Raw genomic sequence first — 26,948 nt, forward strand, 5'->3', positions numbered from 1 at the left:
CTGGACTAGAGCTCTCAACAAAGCAGACCAGCGATGGACAAAGGAAAGTGTGTCCAGGGCACTGGGAGAATGCAAGAGCCTCCAAGCTGAGCTGAGAAGGAGCTCCAGAGGAGGAAGGGCTGAGCTGCGTTTTCAGATTTGCAACTGATGGGTCTCACAGGGGCCAGCATTGCTGGCGTCACCTGAGCACTGATCACCAGGCAAATGCTTGGACCCTCTCTGACCTACTGAGTCAGCTCTTGGGAGTTGGTGTCAGAAAGTCCTCTGTGCTCTGGTTGTGCTGGAGTTTGGAAGCAGGTGGCACTGGGTTTTACCAAACTGCAGGCCAGGAGGGAGAAAAGTCCTACATTGAATCTGATTGTTGTTGAACCAAAACTGAACAGAAAAGGAAGTTTTCACTTGTTTTGGTTCACAAGGCAGACCAGTGTGTAGAGCAGAGGTAGACAGAAGACAGGTCACCAAACTTTGCTCCAGAATGGCGAGAAGGTGTGATTGAAGATGTCTCATGGAATAGCGGATTTATTGACCAAAGTTTTTGCTTCCTTATATGTGAAGAGGTCTGGTGGACAATCTGATTTATGGTCCTGAAACAGAGTTTCCCCCAAGAACGTCACATCTGTCTTGATTCTGAACAAGAGAAAATCACATTAGTGGATGTAGGAGAAAGCTTGGCCAGCTCCAATGCCGTGTCATGCTGAGCCTCACCTACAGGGGCTCTTCTGGCCAGATCTGCATTAGCAGCTCTTGCTTTCTGCCAATCTGCATAGAAGAGGACGAGGATCTGAAGCCTCTCCTTGGCTTCCCACCAACATTTCACGTGGTGGTACCTGAAAAACATTGGAAGAGTGAAGGGTACCCTGAATCCTCAGCACCGGAGCTACAGGATGCAGATCATTTCTGTTCCTTTGAAATAAACTTCAGGAACTTTTATTCAGCTTGCTTAGGAAGTGAGAGTCATTTCCTCCGATAGATGCTTCTTATCCTTGAGTTAGAAGCAATGATTTACCTAAGACACATCATGTTTGTGACCTTGGCCACATATATGGTGCCTTGGGAATTACCTTCAACCACTTGAGGGCTGGAACTCATCCCCTGTTCCTGGTAAGCAGCCCTCACTTCCAGATTCATCCTCTGATCAAAGGGGTCAGGTCTGAGGGTCCTCCTGAGACTCTCACCTCATAGAAGGGGCACAATAGCTGGCAGGGGTGTGGCAGCTGCAGGAAGAGGAGTCCCTCCAGAACTTTCCTTATCACTGGAGGGTTTTACCAAGAGTTCAACAATGGTGAATGGTCCTTCTGCTTGTTATAGAAATGAGTAGGAGCCTGGGAGAGCCCAGAGCATATTTCCGGTCCAGTGCAGGGCTCACTTGCATCCCTGTCCCTGACAAATGGCACCTCTGAATGCCTTTTTTATGTCCTCGTAGAAAAGGAAGAGCCCCGGGTATCTGTTCCTAACATCCCACCATCCTGTCACATGGTCAAACCAGGAGCCCCAGGGCACTGCAAGACACAGGGAGGTAGAGGACACACAGGGTGGCACAAAACCTTGCAGTCTGGAAGTTTGGAGTGAGGGAGGGGGAATCTAGGGTCAGGTACGTTCTGGGGTCCTGCATTGGAAGATCTTTTGGATTGGGACAAGCCTTGGTTCTCTTCCCAACTTGCCACTTAAGTGGCTTCATGTTGGTTATGTGCCACCCGAGGTGCCCTCCTACAGGGAGAAGGGATTCTGCATGCAGTGGCCAGGATGGAGACCCCTAGGTTGCCTAGGAGGTGTTTGCCAAGAGCTTTGGATCAGCATGGAGGCTGCCAGAAGCCTCACCTGGCCTCAGCCAGTGGTGGCACTGACTGCAGGGGGTGCTAGACATCTCGGAATGTCACATGGTTTCCCAGACTTGTCCTGGGGGTGGGAATGCAGGCAATGGAGTGAAGAGCTTTCTTCTATCTTTCCCACTGAGGAAAGTTTCAAAGTACTTTCCCAGGTACCTGGTTCAGGGAGCACTTGGTTCATCCTCTGCAAATGGTAGTAGGAAACCATGCAGTCCTTGGCATTCCGAGCCACGTAAGGAACTTGGGGTGAGAGGAGGAAGGCTGAGAGTTGTAATAGGTGGGTTCCTAAAGGGGTGCCAGGCTGTCCAGGACAGGCAGCAACCCGTGGTCATGTGACTTGCTGACCACCCTGCCGCTCTGCCAATCTGAGATTTCCTCGGTGTTCCTATGATTGCATGGTCAGCCAGCCCAGCTCCTATCGCCCCTCTGTGCAGAAGCTAACTCTTCCTGTAGTGGTGACCTGTCGTGCACTAGGAATGAGCATCTGGATGTGAGTGAACCCCCTCTATATCCCATCTGGTTTTTCTAGAGAAGCCAGAGAGCTTCATGGGTAGGGGTTTGGGCCATGCTTGTGGGCTCTCAGCTGATTGCACATGGGCCGGCCCTGGACATGAATGAGCTAGTGGTTGTGTGTGAGTGAGCATGCTGGGTCCTGGCAATGGAGAAGTTGAGAATGTCCAGAGTAAAACAGGACACTCTCAACTCAAGAAATTGTTCCCCCGTGGAATCCTACAGCAGCTCACAAGTACCCTTCCTATGCGTTACTGCACTGTCCAGTAAGTATACAACCTGGCCCTGGAGTTGGTACTTGGATGGTCCTGTTTACAGGCCCAGTGTATGTTGTGATCAGAGGCTAGGACCACGGGACAGCCCACAGCAGCCAAATGGAGAGTCATAGCCAGAAAGTTCCAGCTGGCCCTGAGGGGAAGTGAGAGGGCTTTCGGGAAACATTAGGGTGGAAAGAGGTGGGGTGATGAGAGCTTCAGAGGTTTTTACCTGACTGCAGATCCAGCAGTCAAGCTGCTGTCCATAGCATTTACAAGTTACCCTTCCAGTTCCTGGGCTTCTTTCTGATGGGGTTAATCTACCTGCACGTAACACTTAGCTCCATGACTGGAGCCCTAAACACACACAAGTTCAGCACAGCAGTTCTCTTGCACCATTCTGCCTTCCTGGAGTCAGCAGCCGGCAGCCCAAGCAAAGGCCAACCTACAGTCTGCTCCTGGGCACAGGTACCTCTAGGTCCCATGTGGCAGCTGCCAGCCTGGTCCACAATAGCTGCTGTGGGAGTGCTTGGGCTCAGAGACACCACCAAGATCTGCCACCAGGACGCATGACCACCCTGCACTGTGACTCCCAGCTCTGGGCTCCTGCAAATGCAGATGCAGGAGAAAATATCTAGGAGCCTTCTCTTTGAGAGCCCTGTCACCCGTGTTAAGCAGAAAGTCTAAGATGGGCAGGACTTGGGTGTAGTTGCAGCAATGGCCCAAAGAAAGCTCTGCCCCAAAGCCTTGCCTGGCGACAGGTGGCCCTCCCTGAGCACACAGCCTTTCAGTCATTTAAACACAAACATGTGGTTGAGTGAGTGGCCAGAGGAGCAGAGTCCACAGGTTACCAGCTACTGCATTCTTCAGTCAGCTCCATGGGATTCCTCCTCCACGCTGGACCCTAGAGAAAAGGAGCCTGAATCTGTGTGGGTTGGGGAAGTTGTTCCCCCTCTTCTGTGTCACAAAGGTTTAATGGGTAAATCTTTCCTTGCCCCACAACTCGTCCGTAAGCCAGGTTCTGTTCGAGCAGGGAGTGGTGTACTTGGGTTTGGGAAGAGGGAAGTAGGTAGTCAGCCAGGGGGCCAGATGTGTCCAGCACTGGGCAACCTTGGCCTTGGGTCACTCTGCATGGATGGAGGGAGGAAAGGGTCCATTGTGCAGTGTTGCCTAGGACCGGAAGAGATGGTGGTAACACACCCTTTCTTAGCCCTTAGTGCTTACCAGAGCCAGCTCTTTCAGCCTCACAAAGTGAGGACAGAGGGGAAGAGCTGCCCACAACTGGATCAGCCTGAGATGCATTTCCTGGAGGGAGAGTCCAGCCTGCGTCCTGCTCCCAGGAGGATCAGACTGACCTGGTGCCAAGTGACCCTGTGCTGCTGCTCTTCTGCACAAGGCCAAACCGGCTCAGACTAGGTGACTTCTGGACTTCAGGTGCCCTGCTGAAGCAGCCTTGTTTCCTGTGACCCCAGGGGCTCCGCCCCACTTCTCTTTCCCAGGTACACCTTTCTTCCTCTGCCTGCAGACTTGCTGTTCCATTTCTCTTCCCGATTCTCTGAGGCAGCACTGATACTCAGCCCCAGTGGACTCCCAAGTCCACACATTCCTCCTCTGGATGTCTTCAACTGTCACCCATCTGCTCTGGTGTGTACAATACCAGTGCCACCTTCTCTGTGGCCGCCTGCCCTCATTGCGGTCCTCAGCACCTTGTGGGCTGCATCTTCCACACCTAAGCACAGGCTCAGACCCCTACTATCTAACAACGTTTTTTATTAACATAGCATACACACGTGCTACATTTGATAGATATCACATGCATGAGGGCAACTGTGAACAGGCTCAGCCCTCTGTGCCTTCAGCCCCTGAGTCTGCATGCAGCCTCATGCTCAAGCTCGTGCATGGCTGCTCTCTTGTCTTCCCTCCTTGCATACCATTTAAACCCAGTTTGAACCAGTAATCTCTTGTTTCTGGCCTAGTGCGGATGTGTCTTCTGACACCATCCCCTGGGCCCAGGCCAGCTGAAGGGAACTGGCTTGCCCTGCCCCAGGCCCCTCAGGCTCTTTGTGACCAGTGGCTTGGAGTGCACAACACCCTGCCTAAAATTTCTGTTTGGCTCAGCTGAAGGGACTTCCTGCCTCTGCCTGTTCCCATCAGTTCTGTGAGGCTGAGCTCACACCTGTACTCAGCCACTTCATGCTCAAGCCATTTGAATTGTGCCACCAGCTCCACAGTGAAGGATGCTCTGAATGGTCCATGAGGAGACCCTTCCCCAAGAGGTTACCAGAGTCCTCCCGCTATCAGCATTAGATGCTGGTGGTCCATTGTGCCTTGCATCTGCCTGCTGGGAGCATTTCATGCCTGCTGTGAACTAAGTGGACAGGACGATGAACAGTCTTACGGTGTGTAGTAGTCCATGAGACTCACTTAGTATATTGATTTGCTTTTCTCATACAGCAATTTTCTCTTTTTGCCTTAATGATTAGCACAACTACCTTCCCAAGGCATCAGTGGTCCTAGCTGCATGATGGCACCTGCTCAGATTGAGTGGGAGGCCTCCAGGTTTGTTGTAAATGCAGACTGTGTGAACTCTGTGGCTCCATCTCAGCAAATGGTTCTTTATCCTTTTCCTGTTTGATGCAATGATGCATTTGTTGTACTGATAAATGAAAGCCAGAAACAAAAACATTGAGTTTCCGTTTATCTGGTTTATCTGGGCCTCTTGAGCTGGTCAAGGGTGCGAGCATGGGAGACACTAGCCCTGATGGGTGCCTGCTGTGGTCCTGGGCTTGGTGTATCCTGGCACTCTGGTCCAGGCCTCATGGGTGATCAGAGCATATACTCTTGTATTTCTTCTCATTTCCGGTCCATCTCCCCCTGGAAATTTCCCAGCCCTTTCTGAGAGCCAGAGGGAGCCTTTCTATGCTGGAGCTGGGGAAGAATCCAGGCAGCAGCTTCTGTTTCTCAGGAAGGCAGAGGCTGCCACAGCTCCCTGATCATTTTGCCAGACTCTGTCCTGGGTACAGGGAGCGCTCTCTGGGCCCTTCGTGGTGCCAGAACTCAGCACACAGTTCTGACAGTGATGCTACCCCCTCAGCTGCCTGGGTCCCCTGGGTCTTGTGAGCACAAGAGCAGCAGTTCTGTGGGCCTGGGAAGCACCAGGCCTTCCTGCCTCCCTGTCCCAGCCAGCTCAGTGCAGTCTTAAGCTGCGCTTTCAAGGCAGGACCCTGTGTCTTTTTGTTCCTTTTGTTTTTGACCCATCACAGGTCACACAACTCCTTGTCTCCTGGGCCGTTTTCTCCTTAGCTGTGCCCTTGGTCTTTAGTTCTCCCTTGTTTCTTGCTTAATTTCCACTCGGGGACCAGAGAAAGGCATTCAATCTCTCTCTTACTTTCTCTTTGTCTCACTCTCTTTCTCTCTCTCTTTGACTATCTGCTTCTCTTCTTCTTCTTCATAATCCACAGCAACTGTAGCTACTGGAAATGGTCCTAGAAATGTGAAAGGAAGTTAGAAACAATGATGATAAATCTTGTGTATCAGATTCTGAGATCTGAGTCTCCAGCACCATAGCCCAGGCAGTCCTGTCTTGCTGTTCTGCAGGGCACAGCCCAAGACCCAGGTATCATGGAGCTGATTACTTCGGAGGCTGAGGGGAAATCTCCAGGATTGGCCCCACCTTTGGGAAAAATGCTTCCCAAGTTTCAGAGGACTGGAAGTGCATGCTTATGATAGGCAATATTTTGCTGTGGACTTCCCATGTAAGCTTTGGGTCCTTATTGTCGCCTTGATTTGTGCCCACACCTGCACTTTCTGCAGCATAGAGGAGCTGTCCTTTGGGCAGCAAGGCACAAGGTCTGGGTCCTGCGAACATCATTCCGGTATGGACTTCCCAGGCAGTGCTCTCTCTCTCTCTCTCTCTCTCTCTCTCTCTCTCTGTGTGTGTGTGTGTGTGTGTGTGTGTGTGTGTGTGTGTGTGTATGTTTAACCCCAGCAACAAGCCAGACAAACTGATGCACAGCAGCACATGCAAACCAAGACGCTGGGCAGGCTCCGAGGGTGGAAAGCCTCTTAGTGTGGACAGTTGTGTGCTGCAGCCTGTACCAGGGCTGTTCCCTGTGGAAGAGGGTTCCTGTCCTCCGAGCAGGCTGTGATTTGTCTGCCTTCTGCATGTGTGGATGACTTGTTGGGGTCATTTCTTATCACACTGGTGGCAATGGCCCTTTCAGCTAGCCAGTGCCACCATGGCCTTGTCAGCCACAGCTCAGCAAGGTAATGAGCACGAGCGGGAACCCTGTGGACCTACCCCTGCCTGCACCAAGCTGCAGGATCAGACCCCATAGATGGAAGGATGTGAGGGCTGTGACAGTGCCAGGAGCTGGGCCTAGCCTGGTTCGGCTCTTGCAGGACACTTAGATCCTTCTTGAGTCTCCCTGGCCCTTCTTGCACCTTGGGGACACATGTTTCACTTGAGGACCTCTCTTGGCCAAGCTACCCCGTGGAAAACATCCATGCTTTTGACCTGAGCCAGCATCTAGGCTGCACCATCAGGCTGGTGCTGTAGGTTCCCTGGGTTCTGACTGTGACCGTTGTACCCACACTTGGGGGCAACTCCTCAGTGGGGCTGGCAGGGACTTGCTGCATACTTGCTCCACCGGCATCTCTTGCCCACCTCCTCCGTAGCAACCATGGACTGGCTGACCCAAAGGAGAGTTCCAGAAAGAGGAGCAACTGATCTGAGTTTCTTCTGAATGCCAGGCACTTGGGTTCTCCCAACCCATACATGATAGCTAATGTTTACTGTGCTGGTTCTGGAGCCGTGATGGCCATGGTTCAGCTCTGTAGGAGATCCATCTCGGCAAGACAGGCCCATGATTCTGGGTGTCCTGAGGACTGGGTGGGGGAGCCTGGCCTCTTGTTCTCTCTTTCACTCCAGCCAGGGGGTGAGCAGCCTACTTAGTCACCCGTGCCTGGTGTCTATGCTGCGTCCTATGGGCCTGAGATGATGGGGGCACTGAGCATAGACTGAGACCTTAAAACCCACAACTGCATGTCCTCACCCATGTGCAAGTCGGCCGTCATGTGATGGAAGTGTAGCCACATCCTGGGCAGTACCTCAGGATGGACCCCTACTGCTTTCTGGGGGTCAAGGGCTCTGGTGCATGTGACAGTGTGGCCCATAGCAGCCTCTGAGCCAAGGGGCTCTTGAACTCTCATCAGAGGCTTGGCTCTCCCGTGGTCTCCAGGGTCAGGTGTTGCTCTGTGGGTCCATGTGTTGAGTGGGAAGGTACTCTGACTCTGGGTTTGGAGGGCATTCCTTTCCTGTGGTGTTTGAGGGGGAGCCCAAGGCCTCAGGTATACAGACCTGTGTGGCAATCAGCTGTATATCGGCCCTGTGCCCTTAAACAAGGTTTTCAACCAAAATTTATTCTGTCCTTTAAGGGGCTAGAGATTCCTTCCAGATTTGGAAGTTCATGGTCTGTGCAACTCGACTTCCTTCCAAGGATCTGGAAAAGTGACAAGTGGACCTCACTACTCTGGTGATTGACAGAGCCCACAGAGAGGAGGTGGGAAGGCTCTAGGGTTCCTGAGGGCTGCTACTGGCCTCCTCCAGGACCCTGCAGTGCTTGGCCAGGTCCATTGGGCAAAATAAAAGCATGTAGGTTTCTGCTTCAAGAACTTGTTTTCTGGTATTGCGGATCTGAGGTCCATTCACTGAGTTTACCTTTGATAGTGCTGGCCACACCTGGGTGCAGAGTCAGGCTGGGTCTCTGGCCTCAGCGTCATGACACAGGTGGGACTCAGTCACCAGGAGAATGACATGACCAAGTGCCAGGCCTTTCGAGACAGCCACATTCCTTCTGCAGTGCTGGACAATCCTGCGTTTCAGACATTTGTCTCAGAAGTTGGGGTGCAGGTTCAGGAGGCACAGGCAATTCACAGGGCCTGGGGACTCCACCTTCTATCCCCCCTGGCCCCAACCCTGAAAAAGGAGCTGTATCCTCTCCACCATGTCTGGTGCTGGGAGAGGTGGGTTTGACTTCTGAGCTGTTAGCACGAAGCAACCTTGGCCTCTGCCTCTGGTTGAGGAGAGCAGCCAGGGTACAAGCATGGAGAAGTGGAGAGGCCCCAGATCTGAGGAATAGTGAGGAGGGGGAAGGTAGGGGAGATGGAGAGGATCAAGAAGAGGAAAAGGGGAAGGAGGAGGAGGGAGAGAAGGAGCAGGGGGAGGGGGAAGGAGAATTAACAGAAGAAAGGAGCCTTGCTGTGTGCAATCATCCACACCCAGGACACTCCTGGGCTGCATGTCCTGTAAAGCTGTGCTAATAAAATAAAAACAGTTAATAAAATAATAAAATAAAAACAGTTAAAGTTCTTAGGCTGAGGCCAAGGGAACTGACTTTGGACAGGTAAAGTACAAATATACTTTACTGGAGGCAGACTCCTCTGCCCCAGAAGAGAATGTGGAGCTTTGTCTTGGGTTCCGTTGTTTCCTACTTGCATGGAATGTGTTCTGGAGTAGGAGGGGATGTCCCCCCAGGCACACATGGCAAGGGCAGAGCAGGCAGATTGGCCCCCATGCTACCTCTGCTCTCCTAGGGGTCTGTCCTATTACCATTGTTACCTGAGTAGGCCTAGATATTGCTGAGTGCTGGCTCCTCATGGGAGACTGGGGTAGCTTTGTCCTTGCTGAGACTTTGAGCAGGAGCTGTGCTGCACATTTCTATCTGATGTCACTATCCTCACTCTATGCCCCTTTCACTCCGGAAGCCTTCTCTCTGGACCTGGGTAGCACAGTCACAGCCCTGCCCTCCATTCAGAGGCTTTTAGAGCACATGTCCCGAAGGGCCAGTGCTCTGGACAGCTCTTGGGGACATCCTGGCAGGTATAGGACACTTGTGCCTGCTGTCATGAAGCTCCTAGCTGCCAAGACCCACCCATGCCAGGCTGGGCCGTGTGCATGGCTGCTGGGCCCTGTCCTCCCCAGCTGTGCCTGGTGATGCCCTCCTGGCTATGCTTGTGAAGTCCTCCTGCGTCCTTACCTGTGACTGTGCTGGACTGCAGAGAGCCACACTGAGGCGTGTGATATACTGGGGAGTACCACTATGCTCGTGTTGGCCTGCTTGACCCAATGTACTCCTGGCTCAATGAGGTCCTGGCCTTCCTGCTGATGACTCCAGGGGTAGGCATCCTCCTAGGCCTTATAGGGTGAGGTTGCCACAGACTCAGAGTTCTCTCTCTGCTCCTGGGCAAGCCTCAGAGTCTCCAGCTGTGCTCAAGCATAGGACCAAGACCACAGCCATAGCACTCCAGGGGCTCACTGGGATGGCCAGGAAAGGAGCACTGTCCACAGCCACTCATGGCTCCTCTTCACACTTAGGCTGATTGTAGCCCTGCTCTGCAAAGCACCTGGAGACTGAGCCCAGGTGGCCTAAGTGGCCACGCCCACCTTGTTTGTCTGCACCACCTCCCTGTCCTGCAAATTCCATCCTGGGGGGATTCCAGCCCCAAGAACTCCAGGCTTTGGGGACCCAAGCAGCTACAGAAGAGGCAGGCCCGTCCCAGTGCATGGCTAGCTGGGCACTTCAGCAGGCGGGGTGAGAAGGCAGGAGGTTCTTAGGGGTCTGCACTTCCAGGACTTCCTCAGGAACCTCTGCGTGCACAGCAGGTCTCTGCAGAGTGTCCCTCCACACAGGCCCTTGCATGAGCCCCCCCCCCCCCCCCCCGAGCATTCTAGGAGCCCAGCCATCTGGCACCCTCTTCAGACAGTGAGGAGAAACACTGGTCCTGTGTTCCCTGGCCTGACACTGCTCCATGCTCAGGTTGGGTCTCCTCACTTTCTCCCCAGTGGGACGCAGATGTCAAGTTAATGAAGGTCACCCTTGGCAGGTGGAGATTTCAGGAGACCCAGGTATCTGCTTTGCAGGGTGCCGGGGCTTGGTGTGGATACCTTTCATGGGTATGTGCTCCTAGACCTACATGTTCCTGGTCTGTGACCCCAAGAAAGTGTGTGGCCCAGGTCCCTCAGGCAGAGAGACCTGGGAGGAGAAGCTTTCCCAGAGGTCGAAGGCTCTTGTCAAATCCTGCAGAGCCTCCTTGCTTTGTTTCTGGGCAGGATGGGAGAGGCCAGGGTTAATTAGCAGGGTACAGGTTCAGGAGGGAGCAGGTGTGGGCCCCCAAGGAACACTGCAGCTTCCCGGGTGGCCCTGCCATGAGCTGGACTCTTGGAGTGGGGGGCTGAGAAGATCTTACCACTTAATCTGCTGGTCCAGCTGGCACCACATAGCCACTCCATGGCATGGCTGATTGCCGTGTGCTCCGTGACCCATGTCTTAGGATGTATAGAACAGGCCACAGACTATGTTCAGGATGGGGAGGTAATCATTTGTGTGCCTTAGTGCTGCACAAGTCACACTCCCCACAGTGCACCTTTCTTGACATTTCTTTAAAGCAAAGCTCTGTTCTTTCTACAATTTGTGTAAATGACAGAGGAAAGTTTCTTAACATGGCTTTCCCTCAGAGGACAAGGAAAGGACCGATGACACATGCAACTGACCAGTTTGACATGCTGACAAGTTTGCTGTGAGTCCTGTTGTGAAACAAGGTGTAAAAAGATCCTTCTGCAGGGATGAGAGATTAGAGATTTTCTTAAAGTCCTGAATACGCTAGTTATTTTTCCTTGGGCTCATGGGAAATTCCTTTCCTCTAAGAACCCTGTGTGAAGTGTGAGCTTGTCCTCAGCTTCCGGCCTGCATCTGTCACAGCCTGGTCTCTATCTGTGGCTCTGCAGCCTGAAGTGCCCTCTCTGGCCCTGGGCCATCTCAACTCGCTGGTTGCACTTGTGGGGCATCCTGTCTGTCTTTACAAAGCTGCAGTTGGATGTGACTCCAAGGTCACCCTACAGCAGCAGGTAGGAGGTAACCCTTGAAGGAGGGTGACAGTCAGTGCCCTGTTCTGGACAGCCGGCCCTGATAACAGAGTCATTAGGGAGTATGAGTGGGACTCCGAGGCTAATAGCAGAATGAGAGGGGAACTACAAAGGACAGAAGTTACTTGGCCTTGGGATTCCCAGAGAGGGGCTCCCTATAGGCATAGCCTGGACCTCCAGAGTACATCCCCATCCCTGGGGTTCAGCCCCACAGGGAGCTCAGGTGACACTGCCTGACAGGGAGCTCTCCTGTGCACAGATCAGCCTGGTGGCTTAAGCACTCAGCGCCGATCCAAGATGAAGACTCTGTGAATGCCAGAGCTGCCCTTTGCCATCAGGGTCGGCTCACAGGTGACTGAGAAGAAGCCTGTTAGTCACCAGACTGACACTGTCTGAATTCCATGGAAACAGGAGATAGGCCAAGCCAAGGCACGCTGCAGTGTCAGTCCCAGGGCATTTGTCCCTGAGTACTTGTCCTTGGATGTCTGTCTGTTGGTTCCCCGGCCTCTCCTCTCACCATTGAACTTTTATTACTGGCTGCTGCCACTTGTCCTGTGGCTGTGCTTCCTGAACCTCTCTCTGCCCCGTCCTGTTCAGAAGGGTCAGCCTGTCTCAGTGTGCTGTGCTGGCCCTCTGTTGCATGCTTTCCCACTCAGCTTTGTCTGTGGACCACCTTTCAGATATTCTGGGGGTCCCTGGATCCAATGTCCAGAACAGTACAGATGGCCCCTAGTTAGTGCTGAGACTGAGGAACTGTCATGGTTTATGTTTGTGTCCCTCAGGCCTCATGAGTTTGCATTGTTCATTTGTGATGGTTCATTGTATAGTGCTTGGATTGATGGTGTCAGTGCTCCAACCACATAGGGGTGGAGCCAGGATGTGATGTGTTGGCAGGAAGAAGGTGTGTGTTTCCCTTTGCTGGTTCGAGCTTGCTGTTGGCTCCCGCCATGAACTGCAGCCCAGCCATGCCTGCCTGTCTTGGAGCCAACAGAGTGTGGACTGAAACCTCCAAAAACTGAGAAATAAACCTTTCCTTTCCCAACTTTGGGCTTCAGGTATTTTTGTCTCAGCGAAGATCATAAAGTAACTAAGACAGGAACGTTCAACAGGGGTGAGTGTGGGCCCTGCCCCTTCCTGTGTGGATCAAAGAATGACCTGACCTGGTGAGGGCCATGGACCTCGGACCTCCTGGCCTCGGGACCTATGCTTCATGCCTGTTCAGGGGCTCTGTGCTGCTGAGGTCAGCTGAGCGTGTCCAGGATGAAGTCCCACTGCTCAGCATCTCCCTTACAGTACTGTCCCTGTATCCAGGCTCCTGGGTAGAAATTACTCCTTTCCTCTCCCTGAGGTTCACCTTGGAGAGACCAGAGAATTGTGAAGGAGCAGTGGAGCTGATCTTTGTTTATTTTGCCTGAGTTGGGCAGGCACAGGGTCCACAGGGTTGACCTCTAACATGGCTGGAAATGTCTCATTTGGGCTGGACATGCGGAGAGGAGCCAAGCATAGTGGCTCAGCACCTAGGGGAAGATGTCTTCGGATGGAGGAAGGGGTCTGTCCAGAATCTTTCAGAATGCAGGCTTAAGTGAGTGAAGTCTAGAGGCCCAGGGCTGAGCCGCCCTGACCTTGAACCCTCAGATCTCCGTGCGGAAGGTCAGGGTGCTCCCTGCCATCTTCTCCCTGTAGTCCTTATCAAAGGCTTCACTCTGGGCCACAGTGAAGTGGTTCTTCCAGTCCCCGGGCATCCCTGGAGTGAGACAGGACTCAGTGGTGCTGCAGAGCACCAGGAGGATTGGGTGTGCACCCTGGGGACCAGCAGCCATGGAAGATGAATAGGAGGAGCAGGGGGGATGGGAGGAAATAGGAAGGGGCCTCTGCAAACTGCACAGTGGTGATGCCAACAAGAACAAGAGGAAATGCAGGAGTTGCCTCAGGACCCAGAGGTGGTGCTCAGCACTCAGGATACCAAGGCCTTACCTTTCCTCATGAAAGGGGAGATGGAGTGGTCCATGACGCTGGTGGGCAGAGTGGTATAGTTGGTCATTGGATTATTCTTCATCACCTGGAAGGAAGTGTGGTAGATGATCTTGTCCAGGACTTCTTCAGTGACCTCTTTCTCTAGAAACTTCAGGATCTTCCGAATTTCCCTCTTTGGGTCCTGTGTGTGGAGGAACAGTTATAGGAAACAAGAATCTGGGTCTCCCTTCAGGGAGGATGTTTATTTTGGGGAGGGAAGAGCTAAGGGACAATTCAAGCATGGTCAGCAAACATTTCCCAAGAGGAACCAGTGTGAGGTATGGTGGTGCCCGAATGCTGCAGCAGCAGCAGACCAGGGCTGTTCCTGCCACCAGAGGAGCCTTGTGGCTCCCTGCTGAGCCAGTCCTTGCTTCCTGGCCCCAGATAAGCCAGGGATCTGGAGAAGGGTCTCTGGGAGATCCCTCTGGATGGGGCAGTGTTGGTCAGAGGGACAAACTCCTATCTGCATGGTCAGATGTGGCAAAAAATTGTCTCTGATCCTCACTGAAAACCAATAGGAGAATGACCGGAAATAACAGACACAGAAAGGCAAGGCCTGAAGCTTCCTATTCCATTTCAGGTTCTCTCAGTTTTGGCCCAGGAGGTACTTTTATAATCTGGAGCAGCCCAGAGATCTGCTCCATGAGATCTTGGGGATGCCATTCTCCCAGGGCAGGGGGGAGAGATCAGCTCTGGCTGCCTGTGTTTGTTCAGCCTGAGCTCCGTGAGTGAGGATGCTCTGAGTGTGGATGAGGGGGATGGACTCTGAGTGTCTCCAGCTCAGCTTCAGCAGTAGGATGGCAGGGCTCTGTGAGGTAACCTCCAAGGAGAGACTCCATGCCATCTCTCAGGCAGAGAAACAAGGCTCCTGGTATCCCACAGGTTGGCCTGCCAATGTGGGCTGGACTTTCTCTGGGGAAGGAGGATGCCTGAGAAGTGTGGAAGGCCAGGGGAAGGACAGAGTTCCTGGGAGCAACACTGAGCCGGAAAGAGGGAGGGAGGGTTCGGCTCAGAGCCAGGTACCCTCGGGGCTTGGCTAGAACTTTCACTCTGGATGGGGAGCTTCTGGGGGTGCTGCACAGTCTCACCTCCTTCATGTCCTCATAGAAGAGGTAGAGGATGCGGTGCTGGTTCTTCCGATCCCACCACCCCTTCACGTGGTCATACCAGGAACCCCAGAGCACTGTGGGAGACAGGTGGTATCAGGGCAGCTAGAAACTTGCAGGGCAGCTAGAAACAGCTGAGCTGGCTCAGATAGAGAGGGCATCATAGGGACAGAGATCATAGCAGGAGTCTTGCTGGAGGAGAACCCAGGTGTTTTTTTTTTTTTTATATACAGTATTTAGGGTGCTTATCTTAGGATTCTGGATTCCTGGGATTGGGTCTGTCCTGAACCTCCCCCTCCTGAGATACTGCCTCTCGGCTGGGGCAGAGTCTTTGTTTTCCTCCCAGATTGCTCTGTGCACAGATCTGTGGCAGCTAGTGAGTGTTTGCTGGCAGGGTGATTTGGGAAAGTCTCACTGTGGATACTTGCAGTGCCCAGGCCTAAGGCCATGGCTGAGGTGGCGGTGGAGGGAGATGTGCTCTCAGCAGTATCTCAAGCTGCAGAAGGCTGCCACATACTTGCACACTGTCACTGGGTTGCCCTGAATCTGCATATGGTTGGGATTGGTGTGTCAGGGGCAGGAGGAGAGCAGGGACTGGGACCATTATCACCTCTGGTTTCTCTCGGGAGCTAATAGTCTTGACTCTGGTTGAAGTGGAGTGGTCCTCTCCTGTTCCAGGCACCTGGGGCTCCCCTCAGAAGCCCTATCCGCCCTTGTTTCTCCCTTAATTGTCCCAGATGACAGCAGTGTATCATCTGTAGGACCGTGGGGCCTCAGTGGGCCCAGTCATGAAGTGCCGTGTTCTCTCCTGATGTCAGGAGATGATGAGAAATACAGGCCTCGCTTCCTTTCACTTGCCTTTTCCGGCCTTGTAGGCTTCAATGTACTCCTCCCAAGTGCCAGGTTCAGGCAATGCCTTATTCATCCTGTAAAAATGGTAGTAGGACACCAGGCAGTCCTTGGCATTTCTAGCCACGTAGATGATCTGTAGACAGCCAGCAAAGACAGAAACAAACAGAGACATCATGGGTCAGGGCTCTCTGGGAGCCTTCTGTAGAATTTAGACCAGTCCACTTGCCCGCATAACAGAATATGGGGGTGCTTTTAGCCCCTGGGGGCCCAGGGACAGCTCTGGGTCACATCTGTGTGCTCAGAATGACCAGTGCATTCTGTCCTGAAAGTGTCCTGGTTTGCATGAACACAGCTCTTGCCCCAAGCCTGGTAAACAAAACAGCATGTACCAGGGTCTTAGAGCAACAGCATCTGCATCATGCAGTTAATTCCTGAGACTGGAAGGACAAGACCAAGGTGTCTGTGAGTGTGGCCTGTGGTGAGGGCTGCTTCCTGTTCACGGGTGTCACATCCCACTCAGGAGCCTGCCCTGCACTGCGCCACCTCTGCAATCCCTACCTCCTGCTGCGCAGAGTCAGTGTGTGGGTCTGGGGGCACCACATTCAGACCCTGGGGCATGTGGTATTAAGCCTGAGAAACATGGAGTCCCAGATCTGCTGAACAGGGAGTCCTGGTTGAGAGGAGCCCAAGGGGCAGTGAGTCCCCCTGCGTCATACCAGGAGCTGACCTCAGCCTTCAGGGGATCACGCTGCTACTGTGCATTGACAGATGGGGCCTGGACCTGGGCAGTGCTGAGTCTTTGTGGGACTGTAGGGGTGGGGTCTTCTCCCTGACAGGCCTGGTTTGGTGAAGGACAGCTGACTCAGCCTCATGCTTGTTGTCCCTGTCCAGGGGATCCTGTGGGAATTGTGCATGCTTACTGAAGAGCTGCAGTTTTAGGTCCTTGGTGCTGTTCCTGGCCCCAGGGTAAGGTGTGATCCCCGGGTAGGCTTCTGGTGGCCACAGTGGTCCTCCAGAACACAAGACATAGAGGGACATCCCTGGGTTACCAGGAGAGGGCCCTGAGGGGACCTGGCTGTGTATCGCCTCACCCTGTCATGAGAGGTCTAATGGCGTGGATCTCAGATCCCTGAGCTCACAAGAGATTGTCTACTTCAGGCGTCCAGGTTGGGTATTTGCTGACTGACTTGGTTTTCTCCAGTGTCTCACGCATCTCTGGGGTGATTCCTATCAGTGAGCGGCCACCTCTCCTGCCTCCCGAGTGGCATGCCCACCTCTCACCATTCAGCTGAGCATGGTTCTGTGTCTCTGCCCCTCCTCACATTGGATTTCTATCCCAAGTTGGAGGAAGCAGCTAGCAGCCTAGGAAGAATGCAGCAATGGCCATGTCTTCATCCTGTGTAAGCATGTTATATGCTACATTTCCTGATGCCTATGTGGGCTTGCTCTCAAGGCCTGGGTCACTGGAAATAGAAGCCTGGGAACCGATCAGCACAGACACGGGTACACTGCAGTGTGGACTGCACTGGCTGGCAGTTTTCTGGAGTCTGTTGATCTGGTTCAGCCTCCACCCTCTTCTCTGACAAGCGACAATGAATTTTATGGCTTAGCACAATGCAGATCTGCTGTCTTGCATTTCCAGTGGCTGCTTCAGATGGTTCCTCCTAGAGGATCTCAAGGACGTTTATTACCATGTCACCTTGGACCTCTGAAGTCTCTTGCAGTCTCCAGCTCTGGACCCATCCTGTGATCATTGTTCAAGGCTCACACCGACTCCTCCCCTCAGTGGCAACACTGCATTTGCCTCAGTCCTTCGGTGAAGACCCTTGGAGTGGCTACAGCCCAGGCAACTTGGGACAATCGTCCATCTCGAGACCCTCACCATGGTTACTCCCTGAGGGTTATGGCTTGGGAGTGAGATTTAGGACTTGGCTGATCAGCAAATGGACAGGTCTCAGCACCAGTTTGGGCACTGTTTACCAGCAGAACAGGGAGAACTGGCTCAGCTGCCTCATGTGACTTGATACAGAACCCACAAAGCTCAGCTGGCAAAGGGAGGTGCTGCCACTGGGGTTCACATTTCCCAGAGGACCTGATTTATCACCAGAATGTATTAAAGTGAAGGCATGACAAGGGGCCTTGTGTCCTTGAGGAGACTGGGAAACTACACTGGCTCCCGAGCAACAGGGGTAGCAGGAGTGCAGGGAGAGAGAGTGAGGGTGTCACAGGCAGGCTGGTGCAGGTGTGACCTCGAAGCCATGGTGAGACTGGGCCCCAGTGGGTCAAGTATGACTCTATGTCTTTGCTGACAACGTGCAGAGAGGAGGTGGGCAAGCCATGAGGTCCTCCACTCAGTTAGCAGAGCAGGGCTTCCCTTGGCCTGGACTCTCACAGAAGGGGGCGCTCTTGATGGAGGACCCCAATGCTGAGTTTTTGGTGAGGAAGGGAAGGAGAGCAAGCTTCTAGGCCCTCTCTAATCTTGGCCACCTCTCCCACAGGTTCTGGCAATCCGGCTTCCCAAGCAGGTTGACTGGAAGACAAGGAGGATGGGTGGGTCCTGCTGACAGCTTGGCCACATTTCCATGGCTCTTTTTCCTTTGGTACTGGAAATTGAACCCCAAGCCTTCACCCTCAGCTGCTTCCCTAACTCTTTAAAAAGTTTTGTACTTTGAGACAGAGCTTCTCTAAGCTGCCCCAGCTGTGCTTGAACTTGTGATCCTTCTGCCTCAGCCTCATGGTGTGCTGGGATATCAGGCCTCTGTATCCCATCTGGCTTAGTGCAGATTCCTACATTACATTTGGTTTGTGTTCGGTATTTCATTGAGTTTAAGACTTGCTGGGGAAGGAGCTATCAAAGGGAAATGGGGGCTACCTCAGTGTACCCTGCATTTATAGATTCTGAATGAGGAAGTGTCAGAATAAGGTGGGTTTTCCAACCAGAGGAAGCAGAGGGAAAACACCCCTGGAGCTCTCCTGGTGGACACAGGCTCTGCAACTGTGGACCAAGCTTCCACCTGCTGGAGAAATCTGATCTCTCTTCCTGGGGGAGGAGAGCTGGGCTATGGTCATCTGATCCATGTGGGCCCTTTGGGCAGTGGAAGGGGGCACTGCGCAACTTCGGGGTCTCTATCTGTGAGCACATCCCCCCTAGTCCCTTGAGCCCACTGTCCTAGGGTGGCTGCATTTCCAAAGGGCCTTGAGAGCCAGAAGCAGGAACCGGGAGGTTGGGAGCGGTTCCGTGGATCTCGGGGACTTAGAGCAGCACCAGGAGCCTTGCTCAGGGCCCAATACAGCGCGTGGCTCTGTGCTCCTTCCTCCTTTGCTCTCCAGTCCTCTTCACTTTGCCCCACATCCCCTCATGGGTCTCCCATGTGGGCCTCTTTCATGGCCCTGTCCTCCGGGTCCTTCTTCTTTAGGGATGCAAACAAAGACACTAAAATTGCTCAGGACACCTCTATTTATCAGTCAGCTTTCCTGTTGCTGTGAGAAATTATCCAACACCCACAGCTGCCAAGAGGTGAGGTTTATTTGTCCCATGGATTCAGGGAAGCTATTTATGGTTGGTTGGCTCCTAGGCAGGGGCATCCTGGTGGACAGACAGGTACAGTAGGACAGCTTCTCACTTATTGTCAGCCAGAGAGCAGAGTAAGGAAGACCACAGAGAGGAAGGGGCAGGGACCACGCAGGCCCCAGCATCACAGATCTAGGACCCACCCAGGCACCCTGAGCGGGGCTTCTCTAGTCCTTGGTGGCTCCCTAGCCAGTTAGATGAATCTTCGCCATGGCACCTGCTTTCTGTCACCCAGCAGCCATTCTGAAGGTGGTGTGGTTGGCAGATGATCTGAATAAACTGCCTGGGCCTCCCAATGTATTCCCAGGATCATGTTCCAAAGAGTGGGGAATGGGCATGTGGGCTCATGGGTCACACCGCCAGGTGCCCTGGGCACCACTGCTGGTTCCCTCCTCATCCTTGCCTGATGCTACTCATTTGGGGACCCTCTCTGGCCTTCTGGGGACGTGTTCCTTGGAGGACTGGGCCCCCCTACCTTGCAGTTTTCCTTCCAGAAAGAGGGTGGCAGCAGCTGTATGGGCAGGTGTGTCTTCAACGTCCTGGGCGATGGCATTGCCTTGGCCAGCTCCAGACCTGGGAGGAAGGGTCCTTAGAGACGTGCCCCTCCACAGCAGCAGCCCCCAACAGGGACTTGAGTCATTCCAGGGTTGAACTCTATGGGCCTACACACGGCCCTTCCAAAAGAGTCATAGGTGCTGGATGTTCAGCGAGGTCATGAGTTCAATCCTCAGCCCCCCCCCCCCGCTCCCAACAATAAAACGAAACAAAACAAAACAAAACAAAAACAGTGAACAGCACAGTGTGCTGATCCAGGACCTGTGTGCAGTGCAGGGTGGCAGTGTGGCGACCTTGGACCCCTGTGCAGTGTGTGCTCATGGGGTAAGCATCAATCCCTCCACCTCTCCTTGTCGGGACTCTGAAGTTCTTTCCTCTAGTTCATCATAGGTCACAGTGAGGGCCCGTTACAGCACTGGTTGTCCTGTGCTCTGGACCATAGGCCTTGGCCCTGCCTCACTGTACTTGGTCTTGTCACCTGATCCCCAGACCGCAAACCTCTGCTCCACTGTGCTGTACAGTTGGATTCCTGTTCCATAGAGAGCTAGGGTGCATATGTCTATGTGTTTGTGTGTCTGGCCTCTCTCACGGGGACAGTGTCCTTCACTCTGCATGGCAACTGGAAAGGCTGTGTCAGCTCCCTCTGCTAAGAAGGTTCTGCTGCCCCCAGGCCAGGACTGTCAGCCAGTGCCCGACACTCAGCAAGTGCTTGAGCAGACCCAACTATGGAAGAAAGGTTGCTTTGCACTGGGTTTGGGGGTGTGGTCAGGGTTGGTGGTGCTATTCCTGGGCTTGGGGTGTGTGCACTTTGAAGCAGGGAAGAAACAGGTAAACCACTGGATCAGGGCTGGGGGTGAAGGAGCAGAGAGAAGGTGAGGTACTCTGTCCCTTGTGTGGGGGATTCCTACCCTGTGACCAAAAGACCTGATGCTGGGTCCCTTCAGGGCTTTACCACACCCCAGAAGTACCCTGCAATGCTTTATCCTTAGGTCTGGGGAAGCAGAGGCCCTGAATATGCTCTTGCCCCTGAGGTGCTTTAAGGCATTTCCCATGTGCCAGGGCCCAGAAGTGTCTGTCCTGGGCCACCATGTCCTGCATTTCAGGAACAGCTCTTGTGCCTCTTTCAGCTGCTCAATTGAGCCTAAGCCTCTGTCATAACCCCCCACCCATCCAAGATAGGCCTCCTGCAGCCCTTGTGGCCAGGCTTCCTCCGTCACTCACCTGACTTGAGGGGCGGTGGCATCTCCCACTCAATGAATGGGTGCCGTTCGTAGGTGGTGTTACGTTGGCACTTGAGCTCATCCCCGTCCTGCTGGATCATGTCCACGATCTCCTGAGTCCAGGTTGTGCCTAGAAGGGCCGGGACAGACTTGCTCCTCACGCTCACGTACTCATGGCTCGGTCACGGGTACAGGGCTGGGAATGAGGTCACATCCTCCGAGTGGCACCCAGGTTGGGCAGGCAGGCTCCTGTGCTCACAGTCCCTATGTTAGCAACAGGTGCTGCCTGGAAACAGCTATGCTCTGCTTATCACTGAGGCTCTGTCCCTGACAGATTTGTCTTGACTCACTATGGGTTAGAGGGATGCAGCGACATGCAGAGTGAGTTCACCATGCGTTACTCTAAAGGTCCTTTATTTGCATGTTCTCCTGAGACAGGGTTTTTGTTTGTAGTTCAGGCTTGCCTTAAACTCCTCAAAAGCCTCCTGCCCCAGCCTCCTGAGTCTGCCAACACACCTAGCTAACTTCCCAGGAGGAGACAGGCAGGGACAACACCTTTGCTCAGTTCCCCTCTATTTTCTTCTAAATGAAGATGCCTTCAGATGCTAGGTGGGCATGTAGGTGCTTGTGGCAAGGGCTACATGATTCAGGCTTTCTAGAAGCTGGAGATGGGGCCAGGCCACTAAGTTCCATGACATTTTCTTTATTAAAGGAAAGTAAAACAACTATTTCTCTATTTCTACTTCCTTGCTATTCTGGTTGGAACTGCAGCCATCACATTGGACTTTAGTATCAAAAGCCACCTGAAACCAAGGACATGGAGAGTTACAGAGAGCCAGGGTTGCTGGTGTCAGTGCAGCTCTCTCAGCCTCCCAGCACATGTCACTGTCAGGCAGATGCATGCCAGAGACACCAAGAGTGGCAGAGAAGAAGAGAAATACAGGGTGGAGGACCAGTTCTCCCTGCCAGTCAAGAGACCCTTGAACCCAGAGCTGTTCTCAGCCTTGCTCTGTGTCAGGGCTCAGTTTGTTTTCAAGGAACAGAGAACCCCAGGAACCTCAAGAAGATCAGGAGATGGGAATGGGCTGCAGGTGTGTGAATGGGCTGCAGGTGCGGGAATGGCTGCCCAGCGTGCGAGTGGCTACGAGTGCATCGTGCCAGGTGTGCAGGGTGCCGGTATATGAGGCCAGGTGAGGAATGGTGGGGGCTGGCACGTAGGTCTTTTTTTTTTTTTTTTTTTGTCTTTTTCATTTTTATTGGTACCGGAGATTGAACTCATGATCGCCTGCTTACAAGGCAGGTGCTTATGCCACTGAGCTAAATCCCCAGCTAGCAGGAGGACCCAGCAGTGGACGAGGGGAGGGCTCCAAGGAGCCCTGGTCTGTGTGGTGATGGGGAGAAGTCTGTCAGGTCCAAGGCCAGGGAGGCAGCAGAGAGCTTTAAGTCAGTCCCAGGGACCAGTGCTGTGCAGAGCAGGCAGGGAGAGCCCAGGCCTGGGATGCAAGGGCACTTTCCACTCTATCCACATACTTTGTGTGAAAACCAAATAAATATGGGTTCCCGGAGAAGTTCTTTGTCTCAGGCCCCAGAGAATCTCTAATTCTGCTAACAGGCTTTGATCTCCTTGAGCTTTAACGTTGTCTCTCTTATTTAAGCCTTCCCCGTCCACTGGTTTGAGAGGTTGTGGGCCTGATCAGTACAAGATTGAATGTCACCCATGGTCTCCAGCTGAAGCTCTCCCTCACTGTCTGTTCCCAAGCTGGGCCCCCATTCCTCCACCTGCACCTTCCTGTCCTATAAACTTTTCAGACTCTGCTGAAGCTGGCCCCCTCTTTGACCTAGGCCTCTGTGCTCAGTGTGAGTGCTGGACTCCTCACAGCACAGGGTCATCAGAGGCAGCAGGGTCCCCTGCACCCACACACCTTGTCCCTTGACAGCCCTCTGAGGCCCAGAATCCCCGCCTGGTGGTTTCCTCCAGGGACTCAGGAGCAGGGCTTCTGGGTGCAGGCAGGGAGCCCAGGGCCAGGCTGGCTGTTGTTCTCTCCCAGCCATAGTGAAATCTGCATTTCCTATGTGAGCAGTTGTGTCTGGCATCACTGCTGCCACAGCAAGGCACCCTCGTCCCGGGCCTCACACCCACCTGCCTTCGGGTAGCTTGCGATTAGGAGGTCGTCAGGCTTGGCCTGGAAGCTCCAGATTTGGTCCCAGTTGTCACTGATCAGCTTGGTCATGAGGATGCCATTCACCTCCTTCGTTCCCAGCTCCAGGTATTTTCCCTCCAGATGGAGGTCTTCCATTTTCTCCAAGGACATCGTGGTGGTTCTAGTGGATTCTTAGAGAGAGGGAAAGCAGGGTCCTTTGGAAGAGCAAAACTCACTCCCTCAGGGCATGACTCTGTCAGAGGCTTCAGAGACATACAGGAACCCTTTTGGTTCTAATGCTGATCCATGGGAGAAGTGGGGCTGGGGTTTAAATCCTCCGCTGGCCTTGTTTAAGGACATAGGTGCCAAACACCTGTCCCTGAGGATTGGCACTGAATCTGTGTCTGTCAAGTCTCCTGCTGAGTGACAGCTGGGTCCCCAGTATTCCTCACAGGGACCTTGGAGAGGCTGCAGTGGCTTCAGGGACTGAGAACTTAGACTTTTTATAACAAAACTTTCTTTCCTCTCCGGTTTTTAAAATGTTTTTTATCTTTTTTTGTCTTAAATTTCAAGGGATAATAAAAGTAAAACATTTCAGAGAAACTCTAGAACCCATTGAAAGGCAGCAGGAGGTTCAGGGTGTCTGCCATAGCCCCAGGGGTATCAGCTCATGTCACCAGGTGCTGTGGGGGAGCCCACAATGCCCGGGTTCTGAGTTGGCTCTGGGGGAGCAGGGTTGCCTGCTCTGTGCTGCAACCACCACACTCCCGTGATGCTGGACTATTCCTGAGAACCCAGTTACGGGTTGGCGCATCAGAGGATCCACGTGTCTGGCGTGTCTGGACTTTTCCAGAGAACCCAGTCAGAGGATGCTGTGAGTCCTGAGAACACGAGCCAGGTGGCCCGTGCAAGCCGTGCCAAGTGTAGGCAGCAGAAGGCAACAGGGTGGCCCTGGTTCAGGGACATTTCCAGCTCAGTAGAGACTAGAGAGGGGCAACCGAAGGCTAGGTGAGAAGGTGGACTGTGTTCTGGGTTGAGACAGCTGCAGAGACCCTGGGGTGCTGAAGATCCTGGCCCAGCACCGTGGCACCCCTGCCGGGAGGATACAAGTTGTCCTGAGGGTCACTGTGGTCCAACTCCAGGTACACTCTGTGTCATCAAATGACCACAGAGCCAGAGCAGAAGAGGACTTACTTGTAGTCAGCAGCTCAGTCCACCTTCCTTCCCTGCAGGGCCCCACTGTGTCCTGCCTTCCCTGGTGCCTTTTGAGCATGTAGGGTTCAACTGCCTGTGCCAAGGCTGCTGGCCTTCTTTCCTCTGTCCCCCTGGCTCTGTGTTTAGAGGAGTGCCAGTGGAGTGTGAGGAACTTCTTAGTGTTGGTCTGGTGACAGTTTAAAGTAATCCGATCAGACTGGACATTTCTTAACCCATTGTTTTTGGCTTAAGTAAAAATTCTCTTTTATTCTATGCCCTGCCAGAAACGGTTTGACTGGATACATGTCTTAAGCTTTTTAAAATTCTTACGCAGGGTCATAAAACATTAACAAAAAAATCCTCCATTAGAAGTGCATCTGAACACAGAAAGTTGAGAGAGTGCTTTGGTGACATAGAAGAGCAGTGAGAGGTGAGAAATTTCCAGGGAGGCGGGCACAGCTGGTTCCCGCCCTGACCCTGGGCCGCCTGTGCTGTTCTGGGCATGGTGTAATGTGTGCCCTACCTTTCCATTAGTGCTAAGTGGCTCTGAACCTGCAGCAGCTGCCAGGGATGCAGCCTGCATCCTTCCAGCCCTCCTTCTTGGACCTAGCCAGTGGAATCTCTCTGCAGGAAGAAGGAATTGGGCTGAGCTGGCTATGGCCCTGAGTAGCAGAGGGCGTCAGTCCACAGCAGCCCTTGGTCTCTGGTCTTCTGGACCTCCCAGCTCCATGGCCAACTCTGTGTCTTGGCCCAGGAACAAATATGTCTGGCTCCCTGCAGTTGTGAGGTTCAGGCCACCTGGGGAGGACACCTCCTCGATGGACCAGGGAAGCCTCTCATTGCCTAATGCAGCACTGCACTGGGTCCCCACATACTTCCACTGTCTCTGGATGCCTGCTGAGGGCCCTAAGTCAAGTCAGGTACACCAACCCCGTGGTGGCTGTGGTTCCTGTGTCCCATCCCTCTCCGTCACCATGGGTGCCCCTGTTTTGCAGTTTTGGTACTGCTGAGGTCCAGTAGCTGATATCACAGTAAAGCCCACAGCACAGCCTTTAGAATATTGGGAAACACAGTCAGAGAAGCAAATTCTCTCCTTTATATCTTTGAAAAACATATTTTGCTCTTCTTTGTCAAAAGCCGCCACCCCTTTGCCACTCCTAAAACCCATGTATTTTGGTCTATGGCTTGGCCCGGGGTACCCAACTGGCACTCACCAGACTGCAGCAGGGTCCTGGGCCTGCCCTAGCTCTCTGCTGCTGGCTGTGCTGGCCTGGCTGTATGTGGATCCTTCCTTGCGGAGGCAGCGGACACTTGAAGGCTTTTTGTGTGCCAGTGTGGACAAGGCCTGCTGGACCTGTCTCCTTTTAATCCTGTCCCTCCCTCGCAAGGCTATGAAGGCAGCAGGGATCAGGCCATCAACCACGTGGGAGTCCACAAGGGAGGGAAAGGAGGAGTGGTTAATGCATTGCACCCCAACACTGGTATTTTGGGGCACAGCACACTCTGGCTCCAAACAGTCTGTCCTGTGGCTGCCTAAGGACTTCTGAGTTGGAAATGACAAGGCACATTCCTGCCACCTTTGTACCTGCAGTGCAGATCAATCAAGGCCAGGGGTGGGGAAGCCTCACACCCTGTCCTAACAGTTTTCCATTTGAGTAGAAGAGAAATGCCAAAGGTTAAAAATGTCTTAGAGCACTCTCTAGGTTGGTTAAGGCTCCATTTTTGTCTGATGATATGGCAAAGTTGACATTTTATTTGGTGTCTTGATTCAGTTGTCTGAGGACCTGATGTGATTCCACTGTTACAGTGCCTCCTTCTGGAGGGGTGTGTGGTTCTCTCGCAATTTGTGAAAATCTGCGACTTTCATTTGCTAAGGCTAAAGCTGCCTTCACACTAAGGTTATTTTGTATGTGGGTTTTTATGCTCCTTGCAGTGTGAACTTCACTACAATTTTTAAAATTACTCTTGTCCAGTCTTAAGTGCTGGTTTTATTTGAGGCAGTTGTGGTTCCCCACAGGATGTTGCCCAGCAGCAAACCTGCAGAGCTCACTGAAGTGCACAGGGGCTCCATTCCTGAGTGTGTCCTTGGGGTTCTACAACTGGAGCTTGCGTGAGTCCTGCCTGATAGTCAGGACCCTTCCCAGTCCTCAGGAAGAAAGCCAAGGCCCAGAGAGTGTTCACAATCTACCTGGAGCCAGACACCTGGATCCGATTCCAGCCCCAGAGCTGGACCCAGAGCTGAGGTGGACCAAGAGCCACTGGGCTACTGCCTGCTTCTGCACAGCGGGAAGGGAGGTTGCATGGCACGGGGTCTTGCAGCTCAACACCATCCCAAATGCACAACACCTCGTTTGCTCCGCCTCCTGGAGTCGGCAGATTGTGAAACAATGATTTTTGAAGGAAATGAGCAAACACTCACTTGTCTAAATACATAAACTATACTTCACGATTTTGTATGGTAAATAATCTCTGCAGCCAATTACATTAAATGAGAATATTAAACAGTTTTAAAGCTGAGACACTTGCCCTAAACAGGCAGACTGAAAATTATGAATACCACATGTTTGATCTCAAATGATTCCAGTTTTGCTTGCTCTTGTATAAAAGGGCCAGGTGGTGAAATAGTGTGTTTTCTCTTTATTGGCAATTTCTGGATATGTAGTACCACTGTTCATGGTCACTAACCCTTCAGGCCCATGTGTCAGTGGTGGTTATCTGGAAGGTGCTAGGTGAACCATGAAGTAATTGGGGGGGTTCTGCCATCCGTGTCCAGAGGCATAGGA

General features: G+C 53.0%; 1 protein-coding gene across 1 annotated transcript; it reads right to left on the reverse strand.

Annotated features, from left to right (window-relative positions):
- Positions 1-12,899: 12,899 nt before the first annotated feature.
- On the reverse strand, positions 12,900-25,567 carry LOC100733890 (sulfotransferase 1C1-like). The gene is made up of 8 exons (XM_003471610.4): positions 25,380-25,567; positions 22,971-23,162; positions 20,832-20,960; positions 19,531-19,628; positions 15,491-15,617; positions 14,615-14,709; positions 13,488-13,668; positions 12,900-13,257 (listed from the first exon to the last, which is right to left on the reverse strand). The coding sequence occupies exons 2-8, from the start codon at positions 23,140-23,142 to the stop codon at positions 13,145-13,147; spliced, it is 915 nt and encodes a 304-aa protein (XP_003471658.1). The 5' UTR covers positions 23,143-23,162; positions 25,380-25,567; the 3' UTR covers positions 12,900-13,144.
- Between the last annotated feature and the right edge of the window lie 1,381 nt (positions 25,568-26,948).

Source organism: Cavia porcellus, unplaced genomic scaffold (assembly GCF_034190915.1).
Source record: "Cavia porcellus strain 051 isolate PalLab524CR breed Dunkin Hartley unplaced genomic scaffold, mCavPor4.1 scaffold_18, whole genome shotgun sequence".
NCBI lineage: Eukaryota > Metazoa > Chordata > Mammalia > Rodentia > Caviidae > Cavia > Cavia porcellus.